The 23,172-nt window shown below is 50.9% G+C and overlaps 1 protein-coding gene across 3 annotated transcripts in view; it reads left to right on the top strand.

Moving 5' to 3' along the window:
- The first annotated feature begins 4,451 nt into the window (after positions 1–4,451).
- CTDSPL (CTD small phosphatase like) overlaps positions 4,452–23,172 on the top strand; it is a 116,706-nt gene continuing 97,985 nt past the window's right edge. For all 3 annotated transcript variants that reach the window (XM_039237246.1, XM_039237248.1, XM_039237247.1), the window contains exon 1: positions 4,452–4,530. In XM_039237246.1, coding sequence (XP_039093177.1) covers positions 4,452–4,530 — 79 coding nt within the window. The remainder of the gene's footprint in view (positions 4,531–23,172) is intronic.

Below are 23,172 nucleotides of genomic sequence, written 5' to 3'. Positions count from 1 at the left end.
GAGCAGGGCCAGCCAGGCTGGGAAGGGCAGGGCCAGAGAGCGGCCGTCAGCCCCGCTCCTGACCAGCGCCGCGCCTCCTGCCTCCCGCCCCGCCCCCGCCCCAGGCTGGTAGCAGGCGCCGTACAGCCCTCGGAGTGACATGAGCCCCACACGTCACCCGTCTTCAACCCCGGGGCCGCTCTTCCCTCTGGCGGGGCGCTCACTCTGCACAGCCGCCCCCCAGGGGCCCGCTCCGTACCCCGTGCGCCTCCGTCAAGGGCGGCCTCTCTGGCCCCTGTCCCGCGCCACGCTGGAGGCCACCCCCAGCTCTCCCAGAGCCTGCGGGCGGGCGGCCCGCGCCTCCATCCTCCCACCGGCCCCCGGCCCTGGCCTCGCGGGGCCTGGCCGCCCGTGCTGGGGCCACGTCCCGCCGCCCTTGGTGGCCTCACTCTGCCCCCACTCTGTGCAGCGCTTCCTGGTGGGCCATGGTTCTTCCTACGTCTTTCATTTGTCTCTGTTTTTGTTTGGTTTTTTTTATGTTATCCACTAATTTTCTATTTAAATAAAAATTTAAAGAAAAATAGAAAAAATTGTGCGTATGGTACAAGGACGCTGCATTGTAATAGTTTGGGATTGTGACTCAGACATCTCGGTGCTCTGTTCAGACCCCTTAGATCCCTTTTACGGTTTCTGGGCATCTCTCTCTGGGACTTGGGCTTCGGCCTCCGTGACTCGTACCTGTCCTCAGGTCACTAGGTCTGTTTTGATTCCATTCCGCAAGAGCCCAAGGTGCCTGGGGGCTTCAAGCCCCCTGAATCCCAGGGACAGCCCATAGCTCCAGCTGCCACGTGGGAGGAGGAGCCCGCTTCCCTAACCCTCGTCCCAGACAACTGTGCGACCCTGCCCAGAACAGAACCTAACAAACACATGGTGGGCACTCCGTGTTTGTTGAGAGAACAAACACGGCCAAATTTACCAGTCTTATCCTTTGTAATTTCTGTATTTCTTTGTAATTTGCGTCACTCTTAGCTTTTCCCATCTGACATCACAAAGCATTTACCTATATTTGTTTTTGTTATATTTATGAATTGAGGTTTAAAATTTTTATTTACTTTTGTATTTTAGAGTGAGAGCATGCTTGTTTGAGCAGGGGAAGGGGACAGGAGGGAGAGGGAAAGAATCTTAAGCAGGCTCCATGCTCAGCATGGAGCCCAACGCGGGGCTCCATCTCAGGACCCTGAGACCACGACCTAAAGCCAAAATCAAGAGTCGGACACACTCAACCGCCTGAGCGACCCGGGCGCCCTTATGAATTTTTTATATTTAATTATTTGAGTCCATCTGGCTATGCTGTAAGGACTGAGATAAATGTATCTTCTTCTCATGACTAATCAGGTGAACCAATGGCAATTCTTGAATCTTTCCTTCATCTATCAAACCCAGATACTATCTTATCTAAGACTCATTCAGTGGGGCATTAAGCAATCATTTATTATGGTAGTTATAAATGATTATGCCACCACATGGAAAAATGCTCACCTTATAATTTTAACCATGATATTTTTATAGCTACATAAAAGTATGTCGACATATTGGCAAAGGCAGGGAGAAGTAGAGAAAAGTAGATGGATTGAGGATGCTGATAGAGCTGTGGGTCATTTTCCTCTGATTTCTGTGAATATTTGTGAAATTTAAAAACCCTGAAACTGTAAATGAACAAAATATGCAGGGTATGAAGAGCTTTAAAAAGACAGCAAGCTGTTTTCTTGAGGGCTTGAGACAAAAGCTTGGGTGAGGTAGTTTTTCCGTTTTTTGGAGGTGATCTCGGGAGGAACCTGGGGACAGTGATGCACACAGGAAGAGGAACTGGATGCTGGGGGCTCCTGGGGGCTCGGAATTTCAGGAAAGGCCGGCCCGGAGCACCTCTGTGCCTGAAGGTCCCGTGCTCCGGGCCTGCACCCTGGGCTCGGAGCGCCCTCCCAGCCTCCTCAGGGACTGGAACTTCTCGAGGCCCCCACGCCCCGGCCTGCGAGCCTGTGGGCCGGCGGCGGGTCGCCTTGCGCCGGCGAACGGGACGCTGCGTGGACCGGGCGGCGGGGACATGGTCTCCGTGGCCTTCCTCGAAGAACTAGAACAACGCCCGGCCGCTCGGCCGCCGCTGCAAGATCGCTCTGGCCCCTCCGAATTCCGCCCGTGCCGGACAACGGAGTTCGGAGGAGGTCCGAACGCACCGGGCCCCGGGCCAGCCGCACCCTCACACTGGCAGGCGTGAAGGTTAGTCCTGGGCGCCGTGGGGCCCGACCTGGCCCGGCCCTGGGGGTTCGCGACGGCGTGGCCCGGGCCTGGGGACAGACTCGACGGCTGCCGCCCCTCACCGACAGGGCGCTTCACTTCCATCTTCAGACCTCGCCGACCCCGGCAATCCGCGAGGGGCCCAAGGGTGCCCTGAGACGAGCACCTGTTCAAGGCCACTGGCACGGGGCCCATCCGCACGCGCAGAGCCAGGACGTCACCTGAGGTCGCGGCCGTGCGGGCGAAGCACAGCCACAGCCTGCCCGACTCCCGCTCGCAGCGGCTCTCCCGAGGCGCCTTCGCCCCGGCCTGGCCCCGGGAGCCGCGCCCCGGGGGGACGCCGCGCCCCGACCCCCCACTGCGCTCCGCCCGGCGCCGAGCCCGCGAGGTCGGCCGGCTGCCCCCGGCGAGCGCTTCGGGAAAGTACTTGAAAACTTCGGAGAGGCTCGCGGGTTCCCTCGGCGCGCACGCGCCCTGGCGGCGAGCAGCTCCGGGCCCCAGGGGGCACCGAGGAGCGAGGAAGGTCCCTCCGCCGGCTCGTCTCGGGTCTCCACGGGGCTGGGCGCGCCCACAAGGCCCGAGGTGCGCGCGCAACCCCGCGCGGGGAGGCGAGGCACCGTAGGCGCAGGTCGCCCCCTCCGCCGGGCCCACCACGTCACGCTCCGCAGGCCCTCCCACACCCTCCCGATTGGCGGAGAGCGCGCGCGAGCGCCACCGCCCCGCCCCCGGCCCCGCCCTCATGCGGCCCCGCCCCGCCCCCTGGCTCGCAGGGCTGGCTGTGCGGCTTCCAAGTTGGAACGCGAAGGCGCGGGCGCGAAAGCGCCCCGAGCCCTGGAGGCCGAGGGGGCCCCGAGCCGTCGTGCGCGCGCTCCGGCCGTCGCTCCAGGCCGGGCAGTGGCCCGCGGCTCTTCAGAAGCACGGGGCCTGCCCAGCGAGGCCCGCCGCAGGCCGCTTCTTTTCCTCGGCCCACGACCGGCCCCCCCACCCCCTCGTTGCAGAACACCCGGAAATGCCCGTTGCCCAGGCACCCCTCGACGCCGGTGCCCCCACGTACCAGGAGGTCGGTCCTCGAGGGCCCGCCGCCCGGCTCCCAGCCTGTCGGACCCGATGCGGATGCGGGTGCCGCCCGCACCTCACTCCTGGCTCCCCGAGCCCCGACCGCGGACGCCCCCTCCTGACTCCCGCTCACTCCTGGCTCCCCACGACCCCTCGCACTCCGCGAGCCCCTTGCCGCCCCGCGCGCCCCCGCGCGCCCGGGGCCCCTCGGCGGCCCGCCTCGGCGTGTGAGCCACCGCGGGTCAGGGCCTCCGCCTCCGCACAGCGCTGCCCCCCGCGCCCGCGTCGCTGACTCCTCGGGCCCCGCACCCGGACGCCCCTCACCCGGCATCTCCCCCCCCACGTATCCCCCCGCCCCAGCCCTCTCGCGGTAAACGTCCCTCCTCAGGGCCCAAACTCACTCCCGCAGCCGTGCGAGCCCCCCGCGGCCCCCGGGCCCCGCAGCGCACACCCCTCCGGACCCCGCACGCACGCCCTGGGGCCCCGCTTAGCCCCCGGCGCCGGCCAGACTCCTGCCCGCGCCGCTTCCCCCGCCCCGGGCCCCCCGCGCCTACCCCCAGAGCCGCCCCGGATCTGCCGCCCCGCCAGCCCTGCGCCCCGCTTCTCCGCCCGGGACCCCCTCACACGCGCGCTCGCCCCCCCCCCCCGCCCGGCCCTCCGTCTCCCCCGCCCCCCGAGGCCGCCGGGCAGCGCCGGGGGCGGTGGCGGGGGCCGGTCCCGGGGCCGGGACACACCCACCCGCCCGCCCTCCTTCTCTCCCTCGCTCCCGCCCTCCCGCCCGCGCTCGGCGCTCGCTCCTTCCCCCCCGGCCGCTCCCGCTTCCCGCGGCGCCCGGCCTCCCGCTCCGCCTCCCCGTGCGCGGCTCTCCCGGGCGCGGCTCCGGGGTTCATGGTGACGAGGCGGCGGCCGCTCGGGCCCAGCGGCGGCGGCGGGAGCTGGGGCGCGGGCCCGGGCCGCCTCTCCCTGAGCGCGGGGCCGGGCGGCGGGCGCGCCCAGGCGGCGGCGGCGGCGGCGGCGGCGAGCGCCCCCCCCGGCCCGCGGCCCCGCGCGCCCCCCGCGCCGCGCCCCCGCGCGCCTGGCTCGCGGGGGGCCGGGCCGGCGGGCGGACGCCGCGCCGCGCACCCATGGACGGCCCGGCCATCATCACCCAGGTGACCAACCCCAAGGAGGACGAGGGCCGCGCGCGGGGCGCGGGCGAGAAAGGTGAGCAGGGGCGCGGGCGGGGGGCCGACGCACTCCCCGCGCCGCCGGAGTTGGCCGCCGCGCGCCCGCACGGGCCTGGGGGAGGGGTGCGCCCGCGCGGGAGGGCGCGTGGGGGCGGGGGGGCGTGTGTGGCGGTGACCCTGACGCGCTGCATGCTTAGGTTTGCGGTCCCTCAACGGAGAAGTTGGGAGCGCGCGTGTGTGTGTGTGCGCGCGTGTGCGCGCGTGTTGCCGGCAGGTTGTGAGTGCTTGTGCCCTGTGGGTTTTGTGTGTGCATGAGACCAAGAGGTGCCGAGGACGCTGCGCACCTGACAAGTTGTGAGTGCATGCGTGTGCCTGGCGGATCCTGAGTGTGTGTGCACTTGCACGTGTGTGTGCTCACGCCAGCTGAGACTGTAAGGGCGTCTGTGCGCGCACGGAGAGGTCGCGGGTGCATGGTTTAGGCCACGAGGTTCCGTGTGTACCCTATGTACAGGATGGTGTGCAGCCAAGAGGTTGTGGAGTAAGGATGTGTGTGTCTGCATGAGCGTGAGCCTGCAGAGAGCGCGTGTGTGTGTGTGTGTGTGTGTGTGTGCGCGCGCATCGCGTGCCTGCCCCACCAGCTGGCAGGTGGAAGACCTCGGGTCCTCGGACTGGAAGGTTGTATGTGTTGTGCACTCGCACACGAAGCTGTGCCGTGCCCGCCGTCTGTGTGCACCAGCCAGGCTGTGTGCCTGGGTGTTGTAGTTGGTTGTGCAAGTGCGGGGGGAGGGGGCATTGCCTAAGCCGCCCCGCGTTTCTCGGCTTCTCTCTCCGTGACCACAGCCTGCTGGGAGCGTTTGCAGGCCTGGCTCTCCCGGGGCCCCTGAGGGCGCCGCTAACAGAGCAGGGGTCCCGGGGTGCCGCGGCGCCCCTCTCCCTGCGCTGCAGGGCCGGCCTTCGTTCTGGCGCATTGACCCCATCGCCCTCTTCTGCTTCCTTCTCGCCCTCTCCCTTTGCCCCTGTCCCTCTCGGACACTGCACGTCCCCTTCCCGTGCGGCCCTGCTCACCGCCCCAGTGACTGTCCTGAGGTTTGGAAGGGCCAGGGAGTCAGGCTGGCGTCCGTCTCTTCCTGCGGCGTGTCCCCCAAACACCTGGACTGGTGTCGGAGCAGCCCCCCACGACCGCCACCCCCACCCCCGGCTAGCCGGGCTACCCGACTCTGCGAAGGAACCGGATTTCTTTCCGTGTTGTGACCCTTGCTGTGCCAGTGGGGTGGGTGTGCAGCCCATCAGCGCACATGGGGTGGAGGTGGGGGCAAGCCCCTTCCAAGCAGGGACTGCTGGGGAGGCCCACCAGAAGATGCGAGAAGCCACCAGAGACACCCCCAGCCCATGGACTTGTCAGCGCCTTTGCGCTCTCGTAGTCGGTGAACGTGAACGTGAACGTGAACGTGACGTGTCCGCAGACGCGTCTTCTTTCGCGGAGAATTGGAGCTCAGACGCCGCAGGCGGGTTCCGTGCCGCGCAAACTGGCCGCGAAGTCCGCGGGGAGGCGCTTCGGGTCAGCCTGTCCCCCTGGGGCCCGAGCGGGCAGCTCAGAGCCGGCCTGGCCTCCGCGCCGGGGCGCTGTCCGTGCGCGCGCCCCGGGCAGGCGGCGGGCCGGGGGCGTCCTCCCGCGGAGGCCAGTGGGCGGCGGGAAGGTGGGCGCTGCCCCTGCCGCCCAGCCGCTCCGGGTCGAGTTTGGGGCGAGCTTTGCCAGGCAAGTCCACTGCTCTTAGGAAGAGAGGTGGGGCGCCAGGCCGGGAAGTGCTTGTCAGGGCCGCCCCAGCCCGCGTCTAGGGGTGGGGTCCCCCCACCTCTCTCTCCCTCCAGCTGCTGGGCTTTTTAGGGTCAGTCTGTCCAGAATCCAAGCCGCGCACCGGTGGCCGAGGCTGCTGCTTATTCTGTTCAACCTGCTTACATTACTTTCCATGGCGATCTTTTATCATCTTTAACAGCTTATTTTGTTTGTTTTCTAGTGTCAGGCTGGCCGATGGGTGTCTGATTAGGCCAGTGCCTGCTGCTCTGGGGTGGGGTGGCTAGCTCCTGCATTCCTCTTGCTGGAACGTTAAATAGGGACTCGATTCAGCTTTTCACTTTAAAAAATGGAAAAAAGTGGTCAGTTACAATGTGACAGTAAAGTTCAGAGCCAGAATTTGGAACAGCGTCTTCACATTCATAAATCACTAAACGGGTTCAGCAATGTTTCTAGCTTAAGCATGCTGATCTGTTTAGATAGGCCCAGTATATTTTACATGATTTAAATTTTAGGTAAACAATCATTTTGTTTTTATCTACGGGGCCTGAAATGTTGTGAGTTTTTGTGGGAGGAAAGAGACTACTGGTGTTAAAAAAGTTTATTTTATCATTTATTCCGTAAAACGGGAATAATAATGACTGCTTTTGTGGTTTGATAGGTGGGTTAAAACAAAAATACTAGATGCTGGCTATGGTGTTTGCACAGTTGAGTTACCTCTTGACACACTGCCACGTGGGGGTGCGGTTCTTGGAGATGACTGTCATGATTGCCACCGACAGCCTGGCCTGTCAGGGAAGATTTATGTCTGGGTTGTGTTTGATTTGGGTGACAGTACAAAGATGCAGAGACAGATTTCCCTGGGAGCTCAGCTCAACCTGCTCCGCTGTCTAGAAATTCACTCTTACAAATCAATAGGCAGAGCTACCCAGGGCAGTGGGAAAGTGGGCAGCAAGTCCTAGCGTGGAAGATACGAGTCCAGTAAACACACCACGCGGTGCTCCACCTCCTGTGCACGACTTGCAAGCACCAGCTTGCTGAAACATTTAAATGGCTGGCAACATTCAAAGTAAATAAAAGTTTTGGGAAATGGATACTCTTCTAGACTTTTGTTGGAGAGAGAAAGAAATAAAGACTTTTTAGAGAATAGTTCAGTACCGAATCGCTTAGGAACCTGTTTGGCTGCAAGTAACAGCAAACCCTCAAACCAGTAGGACTTCATTCCCACACAGCCAAGTCTGGAGGGCAGCTCCCGCTGGCTTGGGCTCCGCAGCCCGTGGATGGCAGGACTGACATCACCATGATTCTCCGGCTTCTGTTCGTGCTGTAACATGGCCGCCTCCCCTCCAAACCCTGCAGCCTCCTTCGGGCAGGAAAAAGGGACAGTGCCAGTCCTGTCTGTCCCCTTTACCTGGAAAGCAGAAACGTTTTGGGGACGGCTCAGCAGACTTCTGGGGATGTTTACTTAGCCAGAGCTGGGTCACATGGTCACCCCTCGCTGCAAGCAAGCGGCTCTCCAGCTTTTCCAGCCTCTGCATGGGAGGCAGATGATTAGAAATCGGTGGGAACAGCGTTGTTCAGCCAATCAGCGATGGTGGCCGTACCTTCAAAGTTGTGCTTCTGTTGCAGGGTGTTTCTCCTAGGGATCAAAGAAGCGTGTGCAGGGGTTGTCACTGATGGGTACAGTGCTTGCAATAGCAAACCATCCATTCTGAGTTCATTTTTTTATAAGATGAGAAACTTAGGTCCGTTTTTTGCTGTTGAAGCAATTAGACATAAATTGTTGGAAAGGCTCTCCTTCCTCTTTTGAATTTCCTTTGTATCTGTATCAAAAATCGGTTCAGCATATTAGTGTGGGTCTCTTTTTCTTTAGTTTTTTTTTTTAGTTTATTCATTTTTGAGATAGAGACATAGATTACAAGCAGCGAAGGGGCAGAGAGAGAGGGAGACAGAATCTGAAGCTGCTCCAGGCTCTGAGCTGTCAGCACAGAGCCCGACGCGGGGCTCGAGCCCACGGACCTCGAGATCGTGCCCTGAGCCCCAGGCGCCCCGCATGGGTCTCTGTCCGGCTTGTGGGCCCTGCTGACCTACCAGAGCTGTGTATTACATCTTGAAATGGGACGCACTGATTTCCCCAAGTTTTGTTCCTTTTCTTGCTGAGATTTTGATAGGAATTGAATTAAACCTGTGTGTACATTTGGGGAGAACTGATATCTTTAGTCTGTTGAGTCTTCTAATCCACGAACACATTGTTTTTCTATTTATTTAGATGTTCTTTGATTCTTTCCATCAGGGTTGTATAGTTTTCAGCATATCAGTCCTGTTGATGTTTTGTTAGATTTACATTTAAATGTTTCTCTAGCTTGTTTTAAGTGATCATATTGTTCTTTTAACTTTGGTCCAAGTGTCCATTACTGGTATATAGAAATAGAATTTAATTTTCGTATGTTTGTTTCATATCCTATGACCTTGCTGAGCTCACTTATTAGTTGTAAGAGGCTTTGTAGATTTCTTGCAGCTTTTTAGATAGACAAGCATATCAAATAAGAACATTTATATTTCTTCATTTTTGATTTGTATGTTTTTTATTTCTTTTTCTTGCTTTATCGCACTCACTAGAACTTCCAGAGTATGTTGAATAATAGTGGGGAGATTGGACAGCCTTCCCAGTCTTTACCATTGACTATAATGTCAGCTATAGGGCTTTTTTTTTTATTTTTTTAAATTTTGTGTCTTTATCAGGTTGAGGAAGTTTCCCTATCTTCCTATTTTTATGAAAGCTTTTTATCAAGAATGGATGTTATTATTTGGTGGGGAGGATGCCTGGGTGGCTCAGTCGGTTAAATGTCTGACTCTGGACTACATTTGGATCAGGTCATGATCTCCTGTTTTGTTTGTGAATTTGAGCCCTGCATCAGGCTCCTCAGTGACAGCCCAGAGCCTGCTTAGGATTTGCTCTCTCTCTCTCTGCCCCTCCCATGCACTCTCTCAAAATAAATAAACTTTTAAAAGAATTTTTTAAAAGGATGTTATTATTTTGTCACGTGGGATTTTTTTTTTAATATTTTTATTTATTTCTAGGGGAGAGAGAGAGAGACAGCGTGAGCAGGGGAGGGTCAGAGAGAGAGGGAGTCACAGACTGAAGCAGGCTCCAGGCTCTGAGCTGGCAGTCAGCACAGAGCCTGACGCGGTGCCCGAACCCACGAACCGCGAGATCATGACCTAAGCGAAAGTCCGACGCTCAGCCGACTAAGCCACCCAGGCGCCCCAGTCATGTGGGATTTTTTTGTATCAACTGATAGGCTCCTGTGAGTTTTTGTCCTTAGTCTGCTAAGGTGGTAGATCACATTGATGGATTCTTGAATATTGAACCAGTCATGCATCTTATATACTGAGGAATTCTATTTGTTAACATATTCTTACGAGTTTTTACATCTGTATTCATGAGTGATATTTGTCTATAGTTTCTTTCCTTTCCTTTTTTTTTTTTTATATTGCCTTTATCTGTATTGGTGTCAGCTTCACAAAACAAGTTGGGAAGTGTTCTCTCTCTTCTTTTTTTCTGGAAGAGATTATGCAGAATAGGTGTTAAGTCTCCAGTGAAATCATCTGGGTCTTGAGATTTCTTTGGGGGAGAGTTTTTAATTATAAATTCAATTTCCTTAACAGTTATAGAGCTATTCAAATAATCTCTTTCACGTTAGCTAAGTCATAGGTGCTTTTATTTTCAAGATTTGACTATTTCATATAAGTTGACAAATATATGTGTAGCGTTGTTCATAATATTATTCCCATATTATCTGTTTGGTGCCTGTAGGATTTGAAGTGATATACCCTGTTTCATTCCTGATATTAGTAGTTTTTGTCAATCTTGCTAGAGATTTCTCCGTTTTCGTGATCATTACAAAGAAACAGCTCTTTGATTCATTAATTTTCTCTGTGCTTTTATGTCTTCAATGATTTCTGTTCCTTCTTATTTCCTTCCTTTTGCTTGATTGCAGCTTGTTTTGCTCTTTTTTCTTGGTTCTCGGAAGGGAGCTTAGATTGATTTGAGACTTTTCTTCTTTTCTATTGTATGCACTTAGGGCCACAAATTTTTCTCTTACTACTTTTGCAGCGTCCCACAAATTTTAATGCTGCTTTTTCATTTTCACTGACTTCAGTGTATTTCTTAAAAACAGACTATGTTTTTTGTTTTTTTTTTTATTTTTTTTAAATTTTTTTTTTTTTATGTTTTATTTATTTCTAGGAGAGAGAGAGAGAGACAGCGTGAGCAGGGGAGGGTCAGAGAGAGAGGGAGTCACAGACTGAAACAGGCTCCAGGCTCTGAGCTGGCAGTCAGCACAGAGCCCGACGCAGGGCTCGAACCCACGAACCGCTAGATCATGACCTAAGCGAAAGTCGGACGCTTAACCGACTAAGCCACCCAGGCGCCCCAAAAAACAGACTATGTTTTTAGAGCAGTTTCAGGTTCATGGCAAAACTGAGCAGAAGCTATGTGTGTCAGTGTCACACAACACTGACCGCACACACGCACAGCCTTCCCGCGTTCAGGACCCTGCACCAGAGCGGTGCAGTCGCTGCTGCCTGTGACCCTGCGTCGACACAGTTACCACCCCAGGCGCACAGCTTACATTTCGGCACGCGCCTGGTGTCGTACATTCTGTGGGCTTTGACAGATGTGAGGGGACATGAATCCACCGTTGTAGTATCGTACAGAACAGTTTCACTGCCCCCAAAGTCCTCTGTCTTCTATTTATTCATTCATCCCCTTCCCGCAGCCCCCGGCAACCACTGATCTTTTTTTGCTGTCTCCCTAGTTTGGCCTTTTCCGGAATATTACACAGTTGGAATCATAGAGTAGGTAGCCTGTTCCCATTGGCTTCTTTCACTGGGTAATACGCACTTAAGCTTCCTCTCGGTTTCTTCGAGGCTCATTTCTTTCTGGTGCTACAGAGTGCTCCGAGGGAGGGACGCCCGCTCGCCTGCGCCAGGACGTGCCGCTTGCTCCCACGTGTGAGTGGCTGTGGACAAAGCTGCCACAAACATCCGGGTACTCGTTCTTCCGTAGACACAGGTTTTCATTTCCTTTGGGTAAATAGCAAGGAGCACCGGTGCCGGCCAGCGTGGTAAGCGAGGCGCCGGCTGTGGAGGAAACTGCCAGGCTGCCTTCCCAGCGGCCGCCCCGGTCGCTGGGTTCGTCATGAAGCGTCTTGGTGTGGATTTCTCTGGGTTTGTCCTGCTTGGAATTTGCTCAGCTTCTTGAGTTTGCAGCGTGTGTCTCTTGCCAAATCTGGGAAGTTTCAGCTACTATTTCCTGAAGTGCTTTCCAGCATTGCCGTTTCTCTTCCCATTCTGGGGCTCTAACGACACAAATGTTAAGTCCTTTGCGGTAGTCCATGGGCCTATCAGTACTGACGGTTCTTCTTTCCTCTCTCTCGGTTCAGATTGAATAATTTCTGTTGTTGTATCTTCAGGTTTATTTATTTATTCATTTATTTATTTATTTATAGATGTATTGCTAGTTCCATCCGTGCTGCTGTATATCTCTCATCCACTGAGCTTTTTGTGTCAATTTTTGTATTTTTTAGTTCTAAATCTTCCATTTAGGTTTTCTTTTTATCTTGTACTTCTCTCCTGAGGCTTTCTATTTTCATTTGTTTTAAAGTGCTCCTAATTGTTTTTATCTTAGCTGCTTTTTTTCATTATTATTTTGAGAGAGAGAGAGAGAATCCCAAGGAGGCTTTTGATTTCCAGCCGAAATCAAGTCAGATGCTTAAGCGACTGAGCCACCCAGGTGCCCCTCATCACTGCTTTAAACTCTTTATCAGAGAAGGATAATTTCTCTGTCATCTTGGGATTAGCATCTGTTGAGTGTCCTTTCTCATTCCGTTGGAGAATTTCTGGTTCTTGATATACACGAATTACAATTGAAATCTTGACCTTTTCATACTGTGTTATGAGTCTCTGGATCTTACTTAAACCTTCTGTTTTCTTTGGTCTTCTCTGAAACTGCTCCAGCGGAGAAGGGAGAGCTCCGCCTCCCGAGGCCAGGCGGGTCCAGAAGTCCTGGGTCTCTGCGTGGCCTCTGCCGACACGCTGCTGGGCAGGCGGGAGGTTTCAGCCCCCACAGGGTCTGGGGGGGGGCGGTCTCAGTGCCACTGGGTGGGGGGAGCCCTGCCTCTCCGGGCCTCCCCCGGCACCACGCCAGCGGGCGAGGAGGAGGACCCCTGACCGCCAGCTTGGGATGCGAGTCCAGGCTGGCCGCAGGGGCCCCGCCGGCACCGCCGGGAGACCACCTCCCAGGGGTCAGGGATGAAAGTCTGCTCCCTCCTTGGCCTCTGACACCACCCTCGCCCCCCACACCCTGATGAGGGTGGAGTTCTAGGTGCCCATCTGGTTTTGCTGGTGCAGATGAGCTTGGGACTCCAGAGTGTGTGTGTGTGTGTGTGTGTGTGTGTGTGTGTGTGTGTGTGTGTGTGGTGTTTGGCTGTCGTAGAGCTGTTATTGTCTGGAAGTTTTCTGTCTCGCCAGACTGTCCCTTTTCCGGTCCTTTGGTTATAAAGAGTAGTCTTTTCAGGGAACTCCTGTCTGCAACTGTTAGTGTTCGCCTTACCCACCTTCTTCAGCTAAGTCCGGGATGGAAGAGAGAGAGAGAGAGAGAGAGAGAGAGAGAGAGAAACCCCAGAGATCTCTGCGGCGTCATTTCAAGTTTCAGAGTCCCCAGCGGTCTATCTTCTCTCCACCTTTCAGAGTCTTCTTATGTTTACTTTATAAACAGTGCCCAGGGTTTTTAGTTATCCTTGGTGGAGAGAACCCGAAGTATGTCTGCTCCGTGTTCCTGAAAGCAGAAGTTCCCGGATTAGCTTTTAGTCCGATCCAAACTAAGTGTTTTAAGGAAGACTGGAGTTGGAATGTTGTCATTTTAAGGGTGTATTTCAACATTGTGCTTATGATCAATGTAAAAGTCAAAGTGAGTTAGTGCTTTGAGAATCTTGATTGCCCCCTAAAAAGAGAATGATAATTAATTCAGTGGGAAATCAAGGCTAGATCAGTAGAGCTTCAGTGACAATTGTCATTTAAACAACCTTAAAAAGATGCTTTCATAACTTTGGTCTTGACGCCAGAATTTTTGATCAGAGTTCATAGTATCCTGATTTAAATATATTTTTGATCTACTATTCCATTTGATTGGCAAGCATGTTTAAACTCATATCTTTCATTTTATTTCTCAAGCAAGAAATCGTCTATTTAATAAGCAAATAGAAGTGTCTTCATAGCATGAACATGAGGGAGCTTGTCTCTGGATTTAGCACTCATGACCGCCAGACATGGCTTGCTGGCCAGTGACTGGGAGAGTCCGCAGGCTGCCTGCTCTGGAAGGAGGTTTTAGGCTTCAGGAACATGTCCCAGACTGTCTGTGGCTGGCATGACCAGGAGGGAGATGAGCCCCATTTGGAACAGCAGGGCTAGGTTTTCAGGAGGGACCACAGAGTTTCGAGTTTAATCCCGAGGTAGCTGTATGTATCCATGTGCTTACTTACCTACTTTTCTGTCTTCCTATTTTATTAAGATATAGGGGCGCCTGGGTGGCTCAGTCGTTTAAGTGTCTGACTTCAGCTCAGGTCATGATCTTGCGGTTCGTGGGTTTGAGCCCCGCGTCGGGCTCTGTGCTGCCAGCTCAGAGCCTGGAGCCTGTTTCAGATTCTGTCTCCCTCTCTCTCTGACTCCACCCCCCCACCCCCCACCCCCGCCACCGCTCACACTCTGTCTCTCAGAAATAAAACATTTAAAAAAAATTTTTTTAAAGATATAATTGACATACAACACTGTTTAACCTTAAGTTGTGCAGTGTGATGACTTGATGGACATATATATCATGGAATGATTCCTACAGTAAGTTTAAGTTACGTCCTTCACTTAGTATAGTTGCAAAACAGAAAAACTACCTTTTTTTCTCACAATAGGAACATTTAGGTTTACTCTCATAGCAACTTTGAAATATACCATACAGCAGTGTTCACTGTGCTCATCATGCTGTATGTTACATCTCCAGAGCTTATTTATCTTATAGCTGGAAGTTTACAAGTTTGTACCTTACGGCCACATTCTCCCAGCCCACCTCCCCCACTCCCTGCCTCTGGCAACCACAAGTCTGATCGCTTTTTCTATGAATTTGGTTTTTTTAGAATCCATATATAAGTGCGATCACACAGTGTTTATTGTCCTTGACTTATTTCACTTACCAGAATCCCTCAAGAGCCACCCATGTTGTTACAAAGGGCGGGATTCCCATTTTTATGGCTGTGTAACATTCCATTGTCTGGGCGTCGCCCCGCCCCCTCCTCATCCATTCCTCTGGGGGGGGGGGGGGGGGTGGCGGCAGATGTCTCTTTGAGGCAGATTCTGTTTCCTTTGGGTATATACCCCGAAGTGAGGTGGACGCCTTGGTCTCTTACTGGGGGGGGGGCGGGGGGGCGGGCAGGGGGGTAGGATCCATGATGCGAAGGGTCCCCGGGTCTTGTCAGCCAGGAGCTGCAGAAGTCGGGACACCCTCCGGGGACCAGTGATTCTGGATTTAGACATACATGTATAGTCTTAGTAAGTGTTTTGCTCACTTGCTTTGTCAGTAATGTATGATGCCAAGGTCAGGGACTGTAAGGAGTCTCTTGGGTAATGTTAAAGGTATAATATGTACCTTCAAATTTGTTTTCCAGATATTGATTTATCAGATGTTTAAAGTTTAGTATTTTTAATGAGTTATCTTTCTTTTTAAAGTCTACTTTCTTTAAATTTCTTTTCTTTAGTCTTTTAACATTTATCTTTCTGTCTTCACAAAGTGAGGATGGATATTCAGTTCTATATTTCAAATAAAATTAAGCAAATATTTGCCTCTATGGCTCTGCATAATGGAGCAAAGGCTTAGGACCTGTTTGTAGCACTGGGTCGGGATGTGGACATTTTTGTATTTGGGATCAGAACTGAAGACACTGGCAGCTTAGTTCTCTGAACCAGGGCATAATGAACAGTGTCTGCATGGATGCTAAGAATTATGTAATCACCTGAGTAATAGCTCATTTTGATTCTGGATAGCTGCTTCAATTTAAAAACTGAAAGATTTCTTTGTAATTATGATTAGTATTAAGGCTATTTGCCAAAATGTTTTAAAATCTTGGTACTTAAAAGCACTTTAAAACCTGAAGAGAGGGGCACCTGGGTGACTTGTTGGGCGGCCGACTTCAGCTCCGGTCATAATCTCACGGTTCGTGGGTTTGAGCCCCGTGTCGGGCTCTGTGCTGACAGCTCAGAGCCTGGAGCCTGTTTCAGATTCTGTGTCTCCCTCTCTCTCTGACCCTCCCCCTTCTCACACTGTCTCTCTCTCTCTCAGAAATAAATAAAACATTAAAAAAAATTTGTTTTAAGCTGAAGAGAAGTGGCTTAACACTTGATGACTGATAATATTCTTACTTTTCGTAATTGGTATTTAACCCAAGCTTTGAATGTTTTTACCGTATCTTGAAGAACAACCTGTACCACCTTGTCAACATGGCTTGAATGAAATGTAGCCTTTTAGTACCAGAAAGAAGTCACTATTCCAATAAGAACTTATACTGTACCTTACGTTGTGTATAATACCTCCTGCATTCTGATGAAGATTCATCTTTCATGCTTTGCATGTCATTAAATTTGTTCTGAGTATTTGGCTCACTTATGTTCAAGTCAGAAACCATTGACCTTAATCCCATAGACTTCAGTCAGAGCCATATTTTCTTTCCCCTTTTTGAGGAAACAGCTCAACTTGTTTATTTTGGTTTTGGTTAGAACAAATACATTTCATAGCAGTCATCAAACAGTGTGTAATGCGAGGAGCTTATTAACTCTATCAGGTGTTTAAACAGTGATTGGTGAGCATTCATGTTTCTGCTCTGTAGTAGAGCCTGCATCGTTGCCAAAGGCCTGACTTCTCCTTTTGAAAATTTTTCAGTTTGATTTTTATATCGAGATACATTTGCATACAATAAAAATCACTCTTTTTGGTGTAACCCAAGGTTACAAATTTCTGTGAGTGTGGACAAACTCAGGCAGCTATAAAACCAGCCCCACAGTCAAGATGGAGAATATTAACATCGGTCTCCAAATACCCCCTGGGCCCCATCGCACCTCTTCTTCCTCTACTTTTGCCCCCAGCCATGATCTGGTCGCTTCCCTGTTGTTTTTTGCCTTTTCTGGAATGTCATATACTAACGGAATCCTGCAATACGTAGCCTTTTGAGTTTGCCTTCTTTCACTTTACCTGATGCTTCTGAAACTCATCCGGATGGTTGCACATATCAGTCGTTTGCTCACATTTATTGCTGGGTAGCATTCAGTGGTGTGGAAATACCGCAGTTTAAAAGAATATGTTTCACTTTATTAAAAAACTGCCAAACTATTTTTCAGAGTGTTTGTCCCATCGTGCGTTTCCATCAGCAGCGTGTGACAGTGCCAAGTGCTCCGTATCCTGTCGGTCCTGGGCACGGTCAGCTTTGTTTCTGCCATTGTGGTCGGCATCTGGTGGTCTCCTGTCTCGGTCTTCATTTGTGTTTCCCTAACAGCTGTCCGTGCTGAGATCCCTTTGGTGTGCTTACGTGACATTTCGATAAATTATGTGGTGAGTTGTCTGTTCAAATGGTTGCCCATTTTTTAAAACTTGGATTGATTTCTTATTATTGAGTTAGAAAGTTCTTTGTATATTCTGGATACACTTCTTTTGCTGAATATGTTTCGCAAGTGTTTCCTCTGTTTTTGGTTTGTCTTTTCGTTTTCTTAGCAATTTCTTTTATTTTCCAATTTTTAAAATTGCAGTGAAATACACACAGCATAAATTTTACCATCGTCCCCGTTTTGCAGCGTACAGGTCAGTGGCATCAGCGCATTCATATTGCCATGCAGCTTTTACTGCCATCTGTTTCCAGATGTAAAACTGAAGCTGAAAACTTCTCATCTTGTAAAACTGAAGCCGTCCCCATGAAGCAATAACTCCCCTTTCCCTACTTCCCCAGCCCCTGGCAGTTACCATTCTACTTTCTGTCTCTGATTTGGACTGTCCTAGCTACCTCATGTAAGTGGAGTCTGGCAGTATTTGTCTTTTTATGACTGGTTTATTTCACTTACTATACCGTCCTCAAGGTTGATCCATGTTGTAGCGTCTGTTAGAATGTCCCTAGTTTTTAAGACTGAATAATATTCCGTCGTGTATACAGTTGACCCTTGGATGACTCAGAGATTAGGGGCACCCATCCCCTGACGCTTGTGAAAATCCATGTGTAACTTTTGTCTCCACAACAGCTTACACTGCTGATAGCCTGCTGTTGGCAGCACGGATTACTGACAACATGAACCATTAGTTAACACGTATTTTGTATGTCATGTTTATTACATACTCTATTCTTCCAAAAAAGTAGGCTAGAGGAAAGAAAATACCTCTGAGAAAATAAGAGAAAGTACATTTACAGTACCATACTGTAAAAAAATCCAGATATAAGTAGGCCCGTACAGTTCAAACCCATGGTTTTCAGGGGTCAACTGTATTGTATATGTATGTATATATATTACATATAAAGTATATATGCATCATACATATTGTATAAATTTATGTATGTACGGTATATAAAATATCCCATATTTTGCTCATTTATTCATTTGTCAGTGGACACTAGGTTGCTTCCGTGTTTTAGCCATTGTGAATGGGTATATACCCAGGAGTGGAATTGCTGCATCAAATGGTAATTCTTTTGTTTTTGGGTCAATATTTATTTATTTATTTTTGAAAGAGCCAGGGAAAGAGCATAAGCAGGGGAGGGGCAGAGAGAGAGGGAGAGAGAGAATCCCAGGCAGGCTCTGCACCATCAGCACAGAGCTTGACACAGGGCTCGATCTGATTAACCATAAGATCATGACCTGAGCCCAGATCAAGAGTCAGATGTTTAACCAACTGAGCCACCCAGGGACCCCTCATATGGTAACTGTATGTTTAATTTTTTGAGGACCAGCCATACTGTATTCCCATACAGCAGCTACATGATTTTGCATTCCCATCAGGTATATAAGGATTCCAAATTGGGGCACCTGGGTGGCTCAGTCAGTTAAGGTTCGAGTTTGGCTCGGGTTCATCACATACCATGATCTTGTGTATGTGGCTTTGAGCCCCACGTTGGGTGGGCTCTGTGCTGACAGCTCAGAGCCTGGTGCCTGCTTCAGATTCTGTCTCCCTCTCTCTCCACCTCCTCCCTCCCCCACTCATGCTCTGTCTCTCTCTCTCTCTCTCTCTCTCTCAAAAGTAAATAAACATTAAAAAAAAATTTTTAATTAAAAGAAAGGATGCCAAATTTTCCACATCCTTGCCAATACTTGTTATCTTCTGTCTTTTTACAGCAGCTCCCCTAATGGGTGTGAGATGTTGATGTCTTCTGAAGAGCAGGAATTGCAGTTTATTTGTTTGCATATGGATGTTGCAATTGTTTCCACCTCATTTATTGAACAGACCATTCTTTCTCTATTGTATTGCTGAACTTTTATTAAAAACCAATTGACTATATGTATGTGGGTCTATTTCTAGATTCTGTACTCTCCTTAAATTCTGATCGCCTCCTTAATGTGAAGCGGTGTTAAGCTTAATATAGTACCAGCCCTCCCCCAGAAGTAAATTTTTGGTCATGATTTAAGCAGAAGAGAAGACCAAGACATTTTACAATCTGGCAGGGGAAGATTTACTCTGCATTTTGCAGAGGTGGGGGCGGGAGGGGCTCTGAAAGACCAAACCTATGACTTCCTCCACTCTTTTTTTGAGGAACTTACCCAAACAGATTTTGTACAGTGTATCTTTTTGCAGATTTAGAATTGGGGCTGAGAATTTCTTTTAATCTTGAGTATCCATATGGAGAGAGCTAATACAAAAACACGAGATAAATAAGCATTTGAGTTTAAAATACGGCCTCCCATAGTTATACAATAGTGTAAAAATAGCGACTATCTTGACGGAGTCTAAGAGAACAAAGGAACAGAATAGCACCCGGAGACAGGAATGGCGAAGCCCAGCTCTGCACTGGCGCCCGGGCTCCGGGGGGCGGGAGGCTGCTTCCCGGGTCCCGGGGTCCGCGGGGGGGGGGGGGGGGGGGGGGGGGGGGGGGGGGTGCTGGCCCCCCGGAGGCGGAGGACAGAGCCGGCTCCCCGGCTGGGTGGCGTAAACAGGTGAGAAACTTTGCTGGGAAAGAAATCCTCGTTCGGGAAGTGTGACCCCGTTTGCAGAGCGGTCACAGCTGTGCGGGCCGCGACGGTGAGGACGGCGTGGAGCCGCCCGGAGCCTCAGCCGGGGCCTGGGAGGGCGGGTCCCCGGGTCTCTCCCTGCGGCCTCCCGGGCTCGTTCCCGCCCTTCCCGCGGCGCTGCCGGCGCCGGCTCCGAGCACGGCCCTGGGCTCTTTCTCGGTGGTTCCCCGTCGGCCCCAAGATGAGAACGCGGTGCCGTGGGGCCTGTAAGCCCTTCGCGCGACCCCGGCCGCCCTCCCGTGCCCTGTCCGGGGCGTCCTGAGCAGGGCCCGGGCCGCGCTCGCTCCTCGCGCTGCGCTGTGCCCGCGCCGCCTTCCCGAGGGCCCTTCCCGCCGCCCGGAGGGTCCACTGCCGGTCACCTTCTGTCCCCGCCCCTGGTGCTGCCCGAGCAGCATGCGGTCAGTGGAGTGAAGCTTCCAAAGGCTCAGGCCTGGGTTTGAACTCCAGCCCCTCACTTACGAGTTGGGTGAACTTTGACAACTTAATCTCTCCGAGCCTCGATTCTATAGTAGTTAACGCTTCCTGGGATTAGTATGAGGATTAAACAGCATAATATGTGTATGTATGTATGTATGTATGTGTATAACATACCGAAGTACTTAAATGTGCAGTAAACATTTCTTCTCATTATTTCTATTATTTCTAATTCACTTATTCAGAGACACTTATGTAGCACCTTATGTGTATTCACCCTCACCGGGTACTTGGAAGGCACAGATGGACGAGACCTGCCCGTATACCGTAGGTGCTCAAACATAGTGCTCTAAGAAGAGGATATACAACGTGCCATGGAAGCAACTATTTATTTTATGCCTACTGTATGCCAAGTACTTTACATGCATATCTTATTTCATCCTCGAAGAACCTTTAGATGTAGGTATTATAACCCCTATTTTATTTGAAAAAGAGGTTTATTTGTGTATTTTTTTTGAGAGAGCTAGAGAGTGCGCTAGCGGGGAAGGGGCAGAGAGAAAGGGAGAGGAAGAATCCCAAGCAGTCTTCATGCTCAGCACACACAGCCCAACGCCGAGCTCCGTCTTGCAACCATGAGATCATGACCTGAGCCTGAATCAAGAGTCAGACACTTGAGCCCCTTCCAGGCGCCCCTATAATCCCTATTTTATGTCCATGGAAACAGAGTCTCAGAGAGGTTAAGTAACTTGCCCATATGATGTAGGTATTGACCTACCAAACAGTAGAGTCGGGAGTTAAGTGTAGTCCTTCTGGCTCCATTGAAAGGAAACGTAGGAAATATTTGGAGAATACCGTAAGCTCAGAAGATTTACATCTTGAAAGACAGCAAACATATTTTTCCAAAAGATGCTTCTTTTTGCTTCTGCCAGAGGCGGCATATTTAACAGGATAGATTTTAGGGCTCACCCAAGTTGACAGGCCACATTTTCTTAGAATTCATACTCTGTTATTTATATAACAAATTCGGTTTCCTTGAGCCTTACTGTTAACTCTTCACCCTCTTCATATGTACTTGCGTACTGCGAACAGTGAGAAATGAGAGAATCCAGCAGCTTTAATCTCCAAAATTCTGAAAGAAGTGATGGGTTTCACTCTTACCATTTACACACTTTTCCTAGGTGTGTGATTAAATAAAAGCGGAGTTTTGAGGCATCAGAAGGTTTTAGTGACTTGTAGACCTTCTGATTTGGCCGGAGAAGCAGATTTGGCTGTTTCACAGCAAGGGGAAAATGCTTAATTACACCTTAGAGTTACCCTGGTGAAATAGACGGCTGCCCCACCTGCCGGTGATTCAGCTCTGCAGCCTCCCCAGAACGGAGCTTATTCTCCCTTATGCTGGGTGTTCATTTTCTAGAAATGATTCAAAACAAAAGGAAACTAATTGGTTTCTTTCTTTTTTAAGTAAACTTTATGGCCACCATGAGGCTTAAACTCAACACCCCAAGATTAAGAGCTGTACGCGTTACTGACTGAGCCAGCCAGGTGCCCCAGGAAGCACATTCTTACAGGCCTACTTGATTCTTCTAGGTGGATGCTTTTGAGGATCTGGGCTGAGATCTGGTTAGGAGAGATCTTATAAAAACAAAGTCTTAGATAAACAAATGGCAGCATGCTTAAACAATGAAGTCACATAAGGCAATTAAAAGGAATAAACTAGAGCCACGCCTGTTAACATAGCTAAATTTCAAAATGTAACATTGAATGAGAAAGCAGGCCCCACAGTAACGGCACAATGTGATGCGGTACATAAAAGTGAAAACCTGCAAAAGCGGTTTACATGTGGTTTGTGGATGTATGCATATATAATAAAACTACAGAAACATCCGTAGGAATGGTGAATAACGAATTCATAATAGTGGTTATTTCCTTTTTTTAATGTTTATTTTTGAGAGGGAAGGAGGGGCAGAGAAGGGCGGGGGGGTGGGAGGCGAGCAGAGCATCCGTGGGAGTCTCAGGCTCTGAGCTGACAGCAGAGAGTCTGATGCCTCGAACTCCCGAACTGTGAGATCATGACCTGAGCTGAAGTCTGATGCTACGACCGAGCCACTCAGGTGCCTCATAGTGGTTATTTCCCAACAGGGAGGAAAGGGAGTGGAATCAGGGATGGCTGTATAAGTAGTTCCGGGCATATTGAACGTTTTTTTGTTTTTGTTTTTACAAACTGTTTTCTTGGGACAAATACAGAAAGATTTTAAGATGTGCTAGAGCTGGGTAGTTGGGTAGCCTAATATATCGGTGTCTGTTGTCTTTATTCCTTGTAGTTCTTTTATGTTTAAATGTTTGATAATTAATAATGTTAATCCTGGATTTTGAGTATCAAGATACATTTTGGAAAGTACTGCCTCCTTTACATAGAGATGAATTCAAGGGAAGTGGTAAAAGGGCAGTTACTGAATTTAGTTGGTTGTCTTCCCAGCAGGAGAGCCGTGGTCATTGAGCTTTCCAGAGGGGGTCAAGTGATCTCGTTGCTCACACGGGCTGTGCCAGACCTGCGGATGGGAGCCAGGCCACCCCCGCTCTTGTTATGTTTCTCTCAGGTGACCTTTCAAAGGGTGTCGTGAGTGCCGGTCTGGAGTCAGGTTGGCCTTGTGGAGAGTGCCGGCCACAGAATCTACGTTGGCTTGAAATGTCCCGTTCACGAACGTGTAGTCAGATAGTGCTGGTATCTTCAAAGGGGTGATTTGCTTGATTTGCCAATTCTGTCCCGTTATCAGGGGAATTTATTTTGGGAATAAAGGAACTGAACTGTTTAGTCAAGCCCTTTATATTAAGCAAAGTAAAATCATATTGGAAGGAGAACAAAGCAATGTGTGAAATGCAAAATCAAAAGGAGTCATCTTAAAAGAAATCAACCGAAAAAGCGTTTGAAGGCCTGTGGCATCCCTCGCACAGAGGCCCTCACTGAGGCTTTGAACTGACGGGATCAGCATTTGGACTGGAGTTCTGTTCGCCTGGGTGGCCTCCGGCCCTGGGTTTTCAGCGCACAGGCTTTTAACCTGGGTCCACAGATTCCCAAGTGGCCCATGAGTAGAATTCAGGGAGTCCCGTCAACTTGGTTAACGGGAGATACTGCTTCTTACTTTTCGCTGACCTCTGACTAAAATTTAG

This window comes from Hyaena hyaena, unplaced genomic scaffold (genome assembly GCF_003009895.1).
Source record: "Hyaena hyaena isolate Hyena2069 unplaced genomic scaffold, ASM300989v1 scaffold_121, whole genome shotgun sequence".
Taxonomy (NCBI): domain Eukaryota; kingdom Metazoa; phylum Chordata; class Mammalia; order Carnivora; family Hyaenidae; genus Hyaena; species Hyaena hyaena.
The sequence above is the reverse complement of the archived record's forward strand: the minus strand, read 5'-3'. Positions and strand labels throughout refer to the sequence as shown.